The 17812-nt window shown below is 38.3% G+C and overlaps 1 protein-coding gene across 1 annotated transcript; it reads left to right on the forward strand.

Moving 5' to 3' along the window:
* The first annotated feature begins 15056 nt into the window (after positions 1-15056).
* On the forward strand, positions 15057-15509 carry LOC127137565 (U11/U12 small nuclear ribonucleoprotein 31 kDa protein). The gene has a single exon (XM_051064022.1). It carries the CDS (start codon positions 15057-15059, stop codon positions 15507-15509), a length of 453 nt encoding a protein of 150 aa, XP_050919979.1.
* Positions 15510-17812: the final 2303 nt, after the last annotated feature.

The following is a 17812-nucleotide window of genomic DNA, read 5'->3' on the forward strand; positions in this document are numbered from 1 at the left end:
TCGCAGCGGATAGAGATCAAATCAACATGCAAAACATGTAACACATTACATGTAAAATTATTCAACAAGGTAAAACATCCCGTCCCGATGTTACATCTACCAGAGCATGACCCACTAAGGAACTACACTAGACTCCAAGCACTAGCTTCTACTCAATCACTGCTCGTTACCTGAAACATAGTTGTAAGGGTGAGTTCCTCAATCGATATAATAAGCATTATAAAATATCATGTAATTCTAAGTAAATTAACGCATTTCATCACCCTAATCAGATCACATATTCAGCAACGGCAATATCAACTCATAATCATCATCATCATCATACTCAACACAAACACCCAAAACACACGTATAATATTGGAATACATCCATTCATATTATACGCCATACATACATTATGCAATGAGACTCCATGCATGCGGTACCGACTATTCGTGAACATATAGTTCAACCTCACCGATCAAATCCAGATACGGCTACCAAGCTCACTAGTCCCACTCATTTGAGACCTAGTGACTCACTCACTAATTCCTCACCATGGGAATTAGCTACCACCCCAAGGGCTATGCTATGCACGCTAATCACCTAGCATGCAAACATCAACAACAATCCACAATAACTCACTCACTAATTCCTCACCATGGGAATTAACTACCACCATAAAGGCCATAATATGCAAGCTAAATCACTTAGTCATGCAAACATCAACAACAATCCACAATGGACATATGCTCACACTCTAAGCCATAAACAGTCCATCCACAATTGCATACATAATAGATATATTCACAACATTATGCATACCATCATACCTCATCAGCATATTTATCACAGAATCATATCATGTCATGCCAAACAATAAATCACAGTATTAGCACACTCTACTAATACCTATACAGCTCAAAACAACGGGAAAATGATCCCTCCTATATCATACACCAATATAGGCAAGTCCTCAATTGTACACAACAATTAAATATCACTTTTTCATTTTTCAAACAGTGTTAACCGGTTAACGCCCTGGGTTAACCGGTTAACGCAACACAGAACACGCTTCCTGGAACAATACAACAGTGGTAACCGGTTAACGCCCTGGGTTAACCGGTTAACGCAAGACAAACAACAATATTTCACAATTCATAACAGTGTTAACCGGTTAACACCCTAGGTTAACCGGTTAACGCAAGACAGAAAGCTGTTTCTGCCGTTGGAGGACTTCCGGACCTCCGATTCCAATTCCGTAAAAAGCTACACTTTCGGAAAATCACGACTCACACACTTACAGATTCAATTACAGCTTTAACACAACTTATCCAACACAATTTTTCAGCATTCAACATTCCAATTAGGGTCAAATCAATGGCTTATCACTACCCATTACATGTTAACCCATAATACCCATTAAACGACGATAAACCCCCCTTACCTGAGTTAATCCGGCGAATCTTTTAGCTTCAAGCTCTTCCTTCTTCAACCCTTCTTCTCTTGCTCTTCCTCTTTGCCCTTTTTCCACTTTCTGTCGCTTCTCTGTTTTCACGTGAAAACCCTCTTTACCAAATGGAACTCTTTATATATATATATATATTCCAATAATAATAATTCCAATAATATTCCAATTATTTAATTAAATTAATAAATATATTATTAACTTAATTTAAATAATTATCTTATTTTATCGGGGTGTTACAACTCTCCCCCACTAAAAGAGTTTTCGTCCTCGAAAACATACCTCAAGCGAATAACTCTGGATAAGACTCCTTCATCTGACTCTCAAGTTCCCAAGTCACATTGCCACCTGCTGGTCCTCCCCAAGCTACCTTTACCAAAGCAATCTCTTTACCCCACAACCGCTTCAACTCTCGATCCTCGATCCTCATAGGTGATGTTTCAACAGTCAGGTTATCTCTCACCTGTACGTCATCTACTTGGACCACATGAAACGGATCAGGAATGTACCTCCTCAACTGAGACACATGAAAAACCTCATGCAAATTCGCAAGTGACGGCGTTAAAGCGATACGATAGGCTACCTCTCCTATCCTCTCCAAAATTTGATATGGACCAATAAATCGAGGTGTCAACTTCTTCGACTTCAAAGCTCGACCAACCCCAGTTATCGGAGTAACACGAAGAAACACATGATTTCCCTCTTGAAACTCAAGTGACTTCCTCCTCTTGTCGTGATAACTCTTCTGACGACTCTGAGCAATCCTCATCTTCTCCTGAATCATCTTAATCTTTTCCGTAGTTTGTTGAACAATCTCCGGTCCAACCACAACACTCTCACCGGACTCATACCAACATAAAGGTGTCTGACATCTCCTACCGTACAAAGCTTCAAACGGTGCCATACCAATGCTCGAATGAAAACTATTGTTGTAGGTAAACTCAATCAAAGGTAAATAACAATCCCAAGCACCTCCCTTTTCCAAAACACAAGCCCTCAACAGATCCTCCAGTGACTGAATCGTCCTCTCCGTCTGACCATCAGTCTGCGGATGATATGCAGAACTCAATCTCAGCTTAGTTCCCAAAGCCCTCTGCAAACCTTCCCAGAACTTCGATGTAAATCTAGGATCTCTGTCCGAAACAATACTCGACGGAATACCATGCAAACTTACAATTTTCTCAATATACAACTCAGCTAATCTCTCTAACGGATAATCCATTCTGATCGGAATGAAATGAGCCGATTTTGTCAATCTGTCAACAATCACCCAAATAGCTTCAAAATTCTTAATTGTCCTCGGTAAACCAGAAACAAAATCCATACTGATACTATCCCACTTCCACTCTGGAATAGCCAACGGTTGCATTAGCCCAGACGGCTTCTGATGCTCAATCTTTGACTTCTGACAAGTCAAACAAGAATAAACAAAACTCGCAATTTCTCTTTTCATTCCCGGCCACCAAAATAACTTTTTCAAATCATGATACATCTTTGTAGCCCCAGGATGAATACTCAGGCCGCTACGGTGTCCTTCCTCAAGAATACTCTTCTTAAGTTCGGTAACATCCGGAATACACACCCGATTACCAAATTTCAAAACACCATTCTCATCAACTCTGAATTCACCACCTTGACCTTGATTCACTAGAGTCAACTTATCAATCAAAAGCACATCGGCTTTCTGACCCTCCCTAATCTCATCCAGAATACCACTCGTCAACTTCAACATTCCCAATTTAACACTATTGTGAGTACTCTCACACACCAAACTCAAGTCTCTAAACTGCTCAATTAAATCCAATTCCTTAACCATTAACATAGACATATGCAATGATTTCCGACTCAATGCATCAGCCACTACGTTTGCTTTACCCGGATGGTAATTCAAACCAAAGTCATAATCCTTCAGAAACTCTAACCATCTCCTCTGTCTCATATTCAGCTCTTTCTGATCAAACAAATACCTTAAACTTTTATGGTCACTGAAAACCTCAAATCTTGACCCGTACAAGTAATGCCTCCATAACTTCAGAACAAATACCACAGCTGCCAACTCTAAATCGTGTGTCGGATAGTTCCTCTCATGAACCTTCAGTTGTCTCGAAGCATAAGCTACAACCTGCTTATTCTGCATCAAAACACCACCTAAACCCAACAATGAAGCATCACAATAAACCTCAAATAGTTCTGACGGACTCGGTAATATCAGAATAGGAGCCGTAGTTAACCTTCTCTTTAACTCTTGGAAACCTTCTTCACATTTTGAGTCCCAAACAAACGCTTGCCCCTTTCTAGTCAACATCGTCAACGGTAACGCCAACTTAGAAAATCCCTCAATGAATTTCCTATAGTAACCTGCAAGTCCAAGAAAACTTCTTATCTCAGAAACTGACTTCGGAGCTTCCCACTTAGATACCGCTTCTATCTTAGAAGGATCAACAGCAACACCACCTCTTGAAATCACATGACCAAGAAAACTAACCTCTTCTAACCAAAATTCACACTTGGACAGTTTAGCAAATAACTTCTTTTCTCGTAGAACTCCTAAAACCACTCTCAAATGTTCAGCATGCTCTTCTTCAGATTTCGAATACACCAAAATATCGTCAATAAACACCACAACAAACTTGTCTTGGTACGGATGGAAAATCCTATTCATATACTCCATAAATACTCCAGGCGCATTAGTCACACCAAAAGGCATTACAGAATACTCATAATGTCCATACCTTGTTCTGAAAGCAGTCTTCTGAATATCCTCAGTTTTCACACGTATCTGATGATATCCCGATCTCAAATCTATTTTGCTGAACACACTCGCACCAACCAACTGATCCATCAAATCATCAATCCTCGGCAAAGGATATCGATTCTTGATCGTCACTTTATTCAGTTGCCTGTAGTCCACACACAACCTCATAGTACCTTCTTTCTTCTTAACCAATAACACTGGTGCAACCCACGGTGACACACTCGGACGAATAAATTTCTTATCCAACAGATCTTCCAGCTGATTCTTCAATTCAGTTAACTCAACAGCAGACATACGGTACGGAGCCATCGATATCGGCCTAGTACCAGGTACCAAATCAATCGAGAATTCAACTTCACGCTATGGCGGTAATTCATTCACTTCTTCAGGAAACACATCAGGAAAATCACACACCACGGCTAGATCGCAAATCACCAGTTTATCTTTAGCCTCCAAAGTCGCTAACAGCATAAACAACTCTGCCCCATCTGCTACTGCCTCATTCACCTGCCTTGCTGATAGAAACAAACTCTTTCCTTCCTCAATCTCAGGAAAGATCACAGTCTTATCAAAACAGTTGATATAAACTCGGTTAAACACCAACCAGTTCATACCCAGGATAACATCAATCTGCACTAGTGGAAGACACACGAGGTCCATCCCAAAGTCTCTACCAAAAATACTCAAAGGACAATTTAAACAAACTGAAGTAGTAGTTACTGAACCCTTCGCAGGAGTATCAATCACCATACTACCATGCATCTCAGATATCTCTAATTCAAGTTTCACAGCACAATCCAAAGATATAAAAGAATGAGTCGCACCTGTGTCAATAATAGCTACAAGAGGAAAGCCATTAATATAACACGTACCTCGGATCAAACGATCATCTGCAGAAGTCTCAGAACCCGATAAAGCAAAGACCTTGCCTCCCGACTGGTTCTCCTTCTTCGGCTTAGGACACTGTGGACTGATATGACCCACCTCTCCACAGTTGAAACAAGTCACAGTCTTCAACCGGCACTCTGCAGCCAAGTGACCACCTTTTCCACACTTGAAACACTTCTTCTCAGTACTGGTACACTCATGAATACGATGTCCAGCCTGACCACATCTGTAACACTTAGCAGGGGCACTGGAGTCTCCCCCACTAGGTCTCCTCATCCCACTCTGTCTCTAGAAACCCTTGCCAGCTGCATACGGTTTCCCACGATCATTTTGATTCTTGCCTTTCCTATCAACCCTTTGCTGATAGCTCTCTGCTCTAGCCTTGGTATCCTGTTCAAAAATCCTGCAACAGTCAACCAAGTCAGAAAACACTCTAATCTGCTGATACCCAATAGCCTGCTTGATCTCGGGACGTAACCCGTTCTCAAACTTCACACATTTTGAAAATTCCCCAGTAGCCTCATCATAGGGAGTGTAATACTTCGACAGCTCTGTGAACTTAGCAGCATACTCAGTAACAGACCGGTTGCCCTGCTTCAATTCCAAGAACTCTATCTCTTTCTTTCCTCTGACATCCTCTGGAAAGTACTTCCTCAGGAATCTCTCCCTGAACACCGCCCAAGTGATCTCAGCACCCCCAGCAGCTTCCAACTCAGTGCGGGTAGCAACCCACCAATCATCTGCTTCCTCTGACAGCATATGCGTACCGAACCTGACCTTCTGGTTATCGGCACACTCAGTCACTCGGAAGATCCTCTCGATCTCCTTCAACCACTTCTGAGCACCATCTGGATCGTATGCTCCCTTGAACATTGGAGGATTGTTCTTCTGGAACTCACTCAGTTGACGAGCAGCTCCCAATCCCACCACATTCGGATTCCCTCCAAGTACTCCAGCTAGCATACCCAGAGCCTCAGCAATCGCAGCATCGTCTCTACCTCTTCCATCCATCTTTATTCTGAAAGCCCAACAAGCTAAAACAATAAGTACTGATAGGGTTACACAACACCGATCCCGTACAGGGAAACAGAATAATTACGACTCGACTCGACCGACTATGCTCTGATACCACTAATGTAACACCCTTCTAAAATACCCCAATATTTAATTAAAACAACAAATTATAAATCAGAGTAGATATGCAATTAAGGGTGTCACACATTCACTTCACACCATTCACCACAATAATTTGTCATGCTCATTATTTAATCAAATTAAAACATTGCACAATTCGCAGCGGATAGAGATCAAATCAACATGCAAAACATGTAACACATTACATGTAAAATTATTCAACAAGGTAAAACATCCCGTCCCGATGTTACATCTACCAGAGCATGACCCACTAAGGAACTACACTAGACTCCAAGCACTAGCTTCTACTCAATCACTGCTCGTTACCTGAAACATAGTTGTAAGGGTGAGTTCCTCAATCGATATAATAAGCATTATAAAATATCATGTAATGCTAAATAAATTAACGCATTTCATCACCCTAATCAGATCACATATTCAGCAACGACAATATCAACTCATAATCATCATCATCATCATACTCAACACAAACACCCAAAACACACGTATAATATTGGAATACATCCATTCATATTATACGCCATACATACATTATGCAATGAGACTCCATGCATGCGGTACCGACTATTCGTGAACATATAGTTCAACCTCACCGATCAAATCCAGATACGGCTACCAAGCTCACTAGTCCCACTCATTTGAGACCTAGTGACTCACTCACTAATTCCTCACCATGGGAATTAGCTACCACCCCAAGGGCTATGCTATGCACGCTAATCACCTAGCATGCAAACATCAACAACAATCCACAATAACTCACTCAATAATTCCTCACCATGGGAATTAGCTACCACCATAAAGGCCACAATATGCAAGCTAAATCACTTAGTCATGCAAACATCAACAACAATCCACAATGGACATATGCTCACACTCTAAGCCATAAACAGTCCATCCACAATTGCATACATAATAGATATATTCACAACATTATGCATACCATCATACCTCATCAGCATATTTATCACAGAATCATATCATGTCATGCCAAATAATAAATCACAGTATTAGCACACTCTACTAATACCTATACAGCTCAAAACAACGGGAAAATGATCCCTCCTATATCATACACCAATATAGGCAAGTCCTCAATTGTACACAACAATTAAATATCACTTTTTCATTTTTCAAACAGTGTTAACCGGTTAACGCCCTGGGTTAACCGGTTAACGCAACACAGAACACGCTTCCTGGCACAATACAACAGTGTTAACCGGTTAACGCCCTGGGTTAACCGGTTAACGCAAGACAAACAGCAATATTTCACAATTCATAACAGTGTTAACCGGTTAACACCCTGGGTTAACCGGTTAACGCAAGACAGAAAGCTGTTCCTGCGCTAACACGAAGCAGAATGCAGAATTCTCCGCATTTTCCGCCGTTGGAGGACTTCCGGACCTCCGATTCCAATTCCGTAAAAAGCTACACTTTCGGAAAATCACGACTCACACACTTACAGATTCAATTACAGCTTTAACACAACTTATCCAACACAATTTTTCAGCATTCAACATTCCAATTAGGGTCAAATCAATGGCTTATCACTACCCATTACATGTTAACCCATAATACCCATTAAACGACGATAAACCCCCCTTACCTGAGTTAATCCGGCGAATCTTTTAGCTTCAAGCTCTTCCTTCTTCAACCCTTCTTCTCTTGCTCTTCCTCTTTGCCCTTTTTCCACTTTCTGTCGCTTCTCTGTTTTCACATGAAAACCCTCTTTACCAAATGGAACTCTTTATATATATATATATATATATATATATATTCCAATAATAATAATTCCAATAATATTCCAATTATTTAATTAAATTAATAAATATATTATTAACTTAATTTAAATAATTATCTTATTTTATCGGGGTGTTACAGCGAGCATTCTTATTAAATGAGCATTTTTTTCTACTCATCTCGGGCCACGTCTAAAGAGCTATTTAACGGATGGCCTAGGATTTGCATTTCCTGGTCCTGACTTGAGAAAATTTCCTGAGGATTTAGATTCAATGTCTTTTAATTCCTATAAGAAAGAAAATGAAACAGTTTTCTATGGACTTCATAATAATGTTACTTTTGATCAAAAAATACAAATTTAGATGTACAAAACCATTCTTTTTCCATATGGGCACGATCCTTCTGAGAATAAATTTTGTAAGGGGCATAGTTTACAGTTATATTGGTAGACCTCATGATTTACACACAGCCATGGCCTATGATCTAAAGACTTGAGGACATTACAATAAAAAAGTATATAAGCTTAAAACATCATGACAGTTGACCACGACAACTCCATGCACTCTCTTCACCAAAACACTTCCAGAAGTAGTAAACTTGGTATCATGAGTGAAACCTGCAGGATTCAAAGAAACAATGAGTAAGGATTTTCCCAAAGAGATTATGATCAAAAGAAGAAAAGCTGTCACAAGCTGCCGAACAGCAAAACAGCAAAAACAAGCCGTCACACCCAAAAAACAAAAAACGGCTACAGACGCAAGTTCAGAGTATTCCTCCCACAGCAGGCCATGTTGCAGACCTTGGCAACATGATTGTCCTTCAATGGCAGGATGGTTAACAACTCCAAGACAGATGATTCAGTTCCAGAATGTTGATATTAATAACTCGATAGGGATTTGGTCGGTAACAGAGATGTTAAACAATCGAGAAAACTAACATGCTAAACACAGTTGAGAGTATCTCTTAGCCTACACTTGGAAATGAGGATACATTTAAAGATTCACCTTTTGGGGACATAAGGTTTAGCTATAGCGGCAGGACCATTGCATTATGAATCATCAATTAAAGACGGGATTGGTTTAAACGCCATAATGCTCCAAACCAAAATAGTGCCAGGGTATGCTTAAAAAAAAAACCTGTTACAATAGAACCTATTATCTGAGAACCATGACAGATGCTGAACCATGACAAGAAGAAACCTGTTACGAAACCATCTAACCTTGATCAAATATACGATCTAAAAACTACACAAACCACTACTGCATCACCAAGCATAGCAACCCACAAATCAGCTCACGCACAAGCAAAGTATCCAAAACAAAAATAATCATTAGCATAGCAAAATTTCATTCAAACTTCTAACACAATAGCTAACAACATCACATTCCAAGTTAACAGGTTTTCAGCATATGACTAACCTCATGGTAATAGAATCACAGGAGCAATCATGACTACCACCATGTAAAACACAGCAGACTAGCAATCCAAGCTCAGCCATCAACAAGGTTAACATCCATACAAGTATCATCAAGCATCCTGAATATCATTCAGATCACCTACCAAATACCAAACCAAGTATCAAACATGGCATCAATTTAATGGTCATAAGACTTGTAAGCACACAATTGTTATGATAAACCAAAGGCAAAGATTCATAGGATTCGAAAGTACTTGAGCAGCAATTCATACCTAAATGTATTAAGTCCTCACATCAGCAAAAACGGAAGAAGTGTTGTGAATCAAAGTTGAGAAGTCATCAATTAAGGTTAAAATATATGCCAGTAAATACCAATTTCCTTACCTCAATTGTTGAAGGTTTCACCGCAGTAAAAACTAGATGGGAGATTCAGTGAAGACGGCCACGCATTTGGAGATTTTTTGGGACCACAATCAAATCCGTTTCCTACCACATTTACATTGGTCCCCACCAAAATCTAAAGAAAGATTTGATGCTAACGGAATGCCAAGGATCCACACACGATTTTGGGGAGCTCATTTCACTCTATAAAAAGGAAAGCTAATCGATTGAAAAAGGAGAGAAGAAAAATACCGTCACTCTGCTGAAATCCCAAACGAACCTTACACCGAAAAGCTCCGCTATAACTCTGTATTTCAACTCTGATTTTCACACTGAAAATCAGGGTTTGAAGAGCTTAACCCCTTCAATCGCGTGCAAAAGGAAATGACAATCAATTAGAGGAGAAAGTCAAAATCAGACAGAAAACAAGGAGTGGATACAGAAGGATAGAAAGAAAAGGAAGAAACTTGAAACAACAAGCAAAAGAAGAGGGACAACGTCATACATACTCACCGAAGGTAATCATGGCCGTCAGGTCTTCGTCGGGGCTACGATGCTCCGGCGAAATCTTTCCCTTTTATTTTGCTTTAAAGTGCTTTGACCTTGTATTTTGACTCGTTAATTTCTGCTGTTGATTGTGATGAAGAAAACGGGTTAGAAGCTAAGATTAGGTTTTCCTTTGATGTTCCAATTCACTACTGTTTTCTAGATCCCGTCGAGGATTTGGAGGTTTGAGGGGATTGTGGTCGTTTGTCACGTTGGAAGTTTTGAACTTTATGTTCGAGTCCTGGTTTGTTTGAGGATGAACACCGAAGGGTGTTCATCGGTTTCCTTCCAAAAAAACTTCTCTCTCTGCAGTTTTGGATTGGGACCATGCACACGATTTAATAGGGAGAGGATATTTTCCAGAAAGAATGAAGAGTCGTTTTAAGAGAGAGAGACAAAATTATTTTGATTTATTTCTTTTCTTTAAGGGGTGATTGTTTCTTCTTTTAAAATATTATTAAGAGTAAATTAATGTTATTGATGATAGATACTTGGGTGCTGTCAGATTATGTTCCCAAAATCTTTATGATGTTATCAATGAACAATGATGCGCGTGGCGGTAGGTAAACCGAGGCCAACCTTTTCTCTTCTCGGCGGTACCACTTGGCTGAGTAGGAGAGGATTTTGGGCCTTGTGGCCCATCCCGAAAATAACACTACTTTAAGTCCCTTGGGCCTTCTTTGATCCAATGTTTAGGGCCTAACTTTTTATTTATTTCCCAAACATTCCAATTTGGTCTACTTGGTTTATGAGCTATTCTTGATTGTTTTAATTAAAATTAAGATAACACTAATATTAGAAATATTTATTAGTTCGGTTTCGATTACTATTTTCAACTCTTCTTTTTATCTTATTATAATATTATAATTAGTTAAATGGTGGATTAATGGTTAACGTCAACAAACAATTTACTTTATTTTCTAATAAATAAGTTTGACGTTGGTCCAATACCAAATAGTCTTTCCCAAAAGTATATTTCAAATTCACCGTATTTAAATAGTATTCTCTTAAAAATTATTTAATTTAATTTTGAATGAAAAGGAGAATAGTAAGCCTCCGCTTCACTATCTCTCGACTATTCGAACAATTGGCGTACGCCATATTGCTCGGATTTTCGTCATTCATTTAAAACCCTAAAACTCCATAAAATTAAAATCACTCCACCAATTAATTATAAATTCTAAAAGTTTTATTTTTAATAATTAATCTTTGAATGAAAAGGAGAATAGTGAGCATCCGCTTCATTATCTCTCGATTATTCGAATAATTGGCGTACGCCATATTGCTCGGATTTTCGTCATTCAATTAAAACCCTAATAATCATACAATTTCAAATCAATTTTTCAAATCAAACATAGGTTCTAAATTCAAATTATTTCTAAACTTCAACCATCATATTCAAATCATTTTCCAAATCAACTACAAATTCTAAAACATTTAATTCTAAATTTATGATAATAAAGAGGATAGGAGGCGTACACCTCACTATCTTTCGATTATTCGAATAATTGGCGTACGCCACATTGCTCGAGTTTTTGTCATCAAACTTAAAACACAATCGAATAAACTCAAATCACCTCTTATATCAAACCCAATTTTACAAAATAAACTATACAACTTCAATAGAGAATGGGAGGCATACGCCTCACCACTCCTTGATTATTTGAATAATTGGCGTACGCCACCTTGCTCAAATCATCGACAAATCCAAACCTACCAACCCAAAAGTCAAGCTATCTTCATAAATCGAATACAATATCTAAACATATCTTTTTACAATTTAAACCTCGGGTGATAAAAGATGGGAGGCGTACGCCTCACCGTCTCTCGATTATTTGGATAATTGGCGTACGCCATATTGCACAAATTATCGACTTCCGACTAAAACACATTAAATAAACTTGGATAAGGGAATAGGTGGCGTACGCCTCGTTATTCTTTGAATAAGCAAGTAGGAGGCGTACTCCTCACTACCGTGTGTATTCAACATCCACAAACAAACTTTCAAAACAATTCGAACGAAAAGGGAATAGAAGGCGCACGCCTTATTATTCCTTGAAAGAATTGAACGATTGGTGTACACCATATTGCTCAATCTTTCGTCATTCCTCAAATCATCAACAAATCAAACCTAACTTCTCGCCCTCGAGCGATCGAAACCAATCAAATCCAAACACGTCAATTCAACTCGTCACCCCCGCGTGACCAAAACCCTTTCAAAAAGAACATTGTCAATCCTTTCTAATGTGCACAACAAACCAGTGCTAGAGCCTCCACCGATAGTAGACAAGCCAGTGTTTAGCCGTTAGAACGCCGACCTACACAGTCGTTCATCAAAACAAAACACAACCAATATTCGTAGTAGCCCGAACTACGAATGCTCTGATTTCCTTATTGCACCATAAGGATACGTAGGCAGGAGATTGCTGTATCTTCGCGAGCACACTAATAAAAAACCTCCCATTTACCCCATCCTGAGGTCTTCATCCACATCTATCATCAATTCTAATTACTCGAAGCAAGTAGATAAACAGTCAATTAACAGTCAAATAGCAAAATCAGACTAAAAGGTTCCCGTTGAGTACAACGGACGTGAGGGGTGCTAATACCTTCCCCTTGCGTAATCGACTCCCGAACCCGAATATAGTTGCGACGACCATTATTCTTATTTCTAAAGGTTTTCTCGATATTTTCCTATTCCTTCATTGGAATAAATAAAGTTCGGTGGCGACTCTGTTTCGAACAACATTTTTTTTCCGCGTCCTATCGCGAGGGATCGCATTATCATCTTTTTTTGAGGTGCGACAATTACATGCGACTCTATATGACTAATGCACAAATACAAGCTATTCAAAATCCTTTGATTCTTAGTAAAATTGGTGTCCCCACAACGACAATAAAGTGGATGAATTTTTCTGAAATGAGTCATCTTATATCAAATGTATATGACTGAGTTTTAGTTTAGTTTAAAAGACATAGTTTTTCGTAAATCGTTTTCCCTCTGCTAAGTTGCCCTCCAAATAATTTAAATGGTCGGGTTGTCTTGATTAGACAGATTGCTACTAAGATGCATTTTATACAAGCTTATTTGAAACGAGGGTGTCCTCTACCACCAACATTAGTAGAATGGAGAGAACGTCTTAAGGAAGAAACATCTGAGTGAGAACTTTGCTTTTTTGGATAGGATGCATGAGTTCTAGAAATTAAATGATGTTGAAAAATAATACAATAGAAAAAAGTCTAATGCGAAAAGTTCAATAAATTTAAAAAGATGTCATCGATTTTGATGCATTTTAATCGTATGTACTTCTAATTTTGTTGATTCACTATGTTCATTTTTATTCTTATATCTTCATTTTAAAATGTCCAAACATAATCTAAGCGTATAAATAAAGCATTACTTTTGAAAACAAATTAATTGTTGAGTTTCTAGTAAGAGATGAGTCCTCTTCAATTCTGGACAAATTCTACATAAGAGTTTTTGAATGTTGTGAAACTGAAGTTATTAGACTAAGGTTTTGCTTAAATTGATGCAATGAGATGATATGAAGTGATATGAGATGAAATAGAATAAGATTACATTGTTTGAGTTAATTAAAATCAGATCCAGTATAATAAAATTTTATTATTCTATTTTATTTCATTTCATCACTTTTCATTAGCATTGTTTCCCTTAGATATGAGGAATAAAAAATTACATCACTTTCTACTAGTATTGATCACTTTCTACGAGTATTGTTCCCTTTAATATGAGCAGAATGAAAATTTTCATCACTTTCCATTAGTATTGTTTCTCTTTTATATGAGCAGAATCAAAAACTTACTTTGTTTTTATCGCTAATTATTCAAATAATAAAGTAATAAAATTTCTATTTCACTCTATTCTATTTTTGCTAAATTTCAATAACTCTATTTATCTTAAGATATTAAAATATAATCTAAAATAATATAATAAAATTGTATATCTAACGAACTAGAAATTTTTGTCTTAAAAAATCTTGCATCATACTAACAAAAAATTATTAAAATTTATATATGCAGATGGGTGGCTGACCAATTAAATAAAAAAATATTAAAACATATTAATTTTTAGTTTTATACTATCTTTACAAGTACTCTGGCGGTGAGCAAGTTGTCCATTTACATATGGATAGTACTGCTTATAAAAAAATAAGAATGGATAAAACCATATATAAAACCAATCCAAAATATCCGGATCCATGTCCAGATCCGCTTGGAGTTTCGCTTCACTTCTCTAGGGTTTCTCAAACGCATTATAGAATCTCTCCAATCTCAGATTTCCTCTATAGATTAAAGAAGCATCGGAGAACTAATTCCGTCGCCGGAAACGGAACGCCGTTGCTGGAAACAAAAAACCTGAACCGAAAAAAATGTCAAGCAAGAAGAAACACAAGCGAAAACACAGCGACAACGATGAAGACGACGACGTTTTCTACTAACGCTACTGCGCTTCGTCCTCAACCCCCAACACCACCACCGGCACCACATCCAGTAATCAACCCCAATCAAAACCGAACAACAAAGGATCATCAATAGGAGGAACAGGTGAACCCTTAGCACCATCAAACTCCGATCTCCATACGCTCTTCTCTACTTTCGGCCGCATCGCGCGTGTAACCGTTCTCAAAGACCGTCACGCGCGCCTAAGCCGCGGTGTCGCGTTTGTCCAATTCGTTTCTCGTAATGACGCCCAACGCGCCGTGGCGGAGATGAATAAGAAGATTCTCAATGGAAGGACTCTAACTGCTTCTATTGCTGCTGATAATGGACGTGCTCCGGAGTTTATTCGGAAGCGCGTGTACAATACTGAGACTGCTTTGTGTTATGAGTGTGGGGGGCATGGTCATTTGTCGTATGAGTGTCCTAAGAATCAGTTGGGGCCGAGGCCGCGGCCTCAGCCTAAGAAGCCGCGACGGGGATTTAGTGGGCTGAGGGATAGGGATGGGGAGGAGGAAGGTGATGATGAGGAGGAGGAGGGTGGTCAGATTGCTGCGGAGCAGTTTGACGATAATTGGGCTTCTATTGTGGATGATGAAGCGGGTGAAAGGTTGCTGGGGAGAAACATAAATGATAATGAGGGTTTGGACAACAACAAGACGAAGAAGAAAGGGAAGAAAGCTGGGTATTTCAGTGATGAGAGTGATCATGATGATGATGATTGATCATGACTATGTAGCATTGACACTTCAGATTGAAGGTGTGTGTTTGGTATTCCGCATTACCGCATTATTCAACTAGTCCTGTGTGTCGTGTCTATATATGTGCCAGTGTTTCATAGATCTCAATGGCAATTTTTTGTTTTTATCAAGATATGGTGTAATTGATGAAATTGTTTATATGTTGTTGGCTTGGTTGGATGTGTTTATGGTTTTGATCACAAGCACATGTTAGTTATTAGTTATTGTGGTAGTAATTAGTGATAGTGGCGGTGAATTGGTGATGAGCATTTTTGTGTATTCCATATTTTCATAGTTAATGAATGATGACAGACGAGTCTCTTATTTATCGGCTTAATTTAGCATTCGGTTTACCTGTAAAATAGAAAGGAAAAGCGTGTTCGTTATGTTTTTTATTTTGGTTCAGTTAAAACATGTAGTGTAATCAAATTGTAACACCCTGGTTTACTTTATGCACATCTTGTTATCATATAAGTAAGGTTTTTAATTACAGTTGTGGTGGTTATGTTATGATATTTGATATGTAGAATATTGTAGTCAGATATAGCTGGATTTGATGTGGTTGTTGAGATCTTGAAAAGCATAGGTTGTAGACTTGTAGTCACAATTACTGTCGCCGTTCTTGTCGAAAGCAGTTTAAAACCATGGGTAACAGTTCTTCTGATTACCTTTACTCTTTGATGTCTACTGAGCATTTTTATGCAGATTGATGAGTATTTCTCAAGTTTCTCTTAGAATGCTTAAATTGCTTCTCCCAGAGAAAATGTGGTATCCTTTTCATGCATAATCACTTGGCTGAGCTGGAGAATAATACCAATTTGTGCCTCACCCTCGACACTAGGCTTTAAATTATAGGTTTAATTATTCTGTAACTTTTTGAACCATGGGCTAATCTTGAATGTCATTGTAATGATATGTAGAAAAAGAAATTGGTTATTGTTATGCTATTTCCTTTCTTTCTGAATTATGGCTTTGAATCGGATTAAGTATAGTTATATTATATGGAGTTTGGGGTCAATTGTTACTGTTGTACTGTTGGTTTTAAGCATTGTTGGTTTTGGATATATCTATAACTCTGAAACCATATTCAGTTGACAGTTATATATAACCGATAGATACCATATTCATGATTGTCTATATACTTTTGTATGCTCATATTTTTTACTAATTGAATCATTGTCTTATGGCACAAGTTAATGAAAATAGTAGAGTTCATATCCTCTATGAATAGGATTAACATGAAGCTTGATTACATAGTACGATAATTGTACTCAGATATAAAGATATTGGGAGTTTTGTGAAATTCAGGATATCAGTTTCTTGAATTTTGTTGAAGTTTGAGCAGAATCAAATAGGATTAATATGGGTGTTCTTGAAGAGGAAGTAGGTAAAAGTTTGGAATTTTTTTTCAAAATAATAATTATTTTTATTTTTTTTTCAAAATAACTAATTATTTACAAAAATTATCAAAATAACCAGGTTTGGTAGAGGATGCGTCAGATGTACTGGGGCACCCCTAATGCATAAAGAGGAGGCGTCAATAGCATTGGCGCATGCATTGCGCTCCTCACGAGGAGGCACCACTAGCATTGGCGCATGCATTGCGCTCCTCATGAGGAGGCGCCAATACTAGTGGCGCCTGCATTGGGCCTCATGAGGAGGCGTCAATGCTAGTGGCGCCTAGGTGCATTTGGTTGTGTGGGCGCTAATTCATCTGGCTGCATGTGATGGTCATGTGGGCGTCAATCCCTCAAGCGCCCACATGTTTTGTCCGTCTCTATAAATACCACGCATTGGATGCAATATTTTTCACTCAAACTCATCTCCTAATACAATTCAACCACCATCAATTTCAATTTTCCCTGTTTCAACAATGTTTGCATACATTCAAAAACAAAGTTCAGATGTAATATTTTTTGCCGTTGCGGCTCCGGTACAGATTCGACTTTGGAACACAAATATGTTTGAACGTCTTAATCGGACGTTGTACAGTTGGTTAGAGGGAGAAATTGGAGAGGGTGAACGGATTAGAAAAATACAATGGCTTGTGTCCACGTTCAACCAACACGGAGAATTACGCGAATTGGTGGATATTAAGACAGACCAAGACGCTCGTAGGATGATGCATTACATGTTCAAAATTGTTTTGCTGGTTGTAATTGCATAGTTCTTGTATTTGTTATAATTATATGTGTTACTGTTTATGCAATGGTACTTTCGTGACAGACGTCTAATATGAAATAAATTTAATTTTTCATATATTGCAATAGAGGTACATGTAAATTTAT

This window comes from Lathyrus oleraceus, chromosome 4, assembly GCF_024323335.1.
Source record: "Lathyrus oleraceus cultivar Zhongwan6 chromosome 4, CAAS_Psat_ZW6_1.0, whole genome shotgun sequence".
In the NCBI taxonomy this organism is placed as follows: domain Eukaryota; kingdom Viridiplantae; phylum Streptophyta; class Magnoliopsida; order Fabales; family Fabaceae; genus Lathyrus; species Lathyrus oleraceus.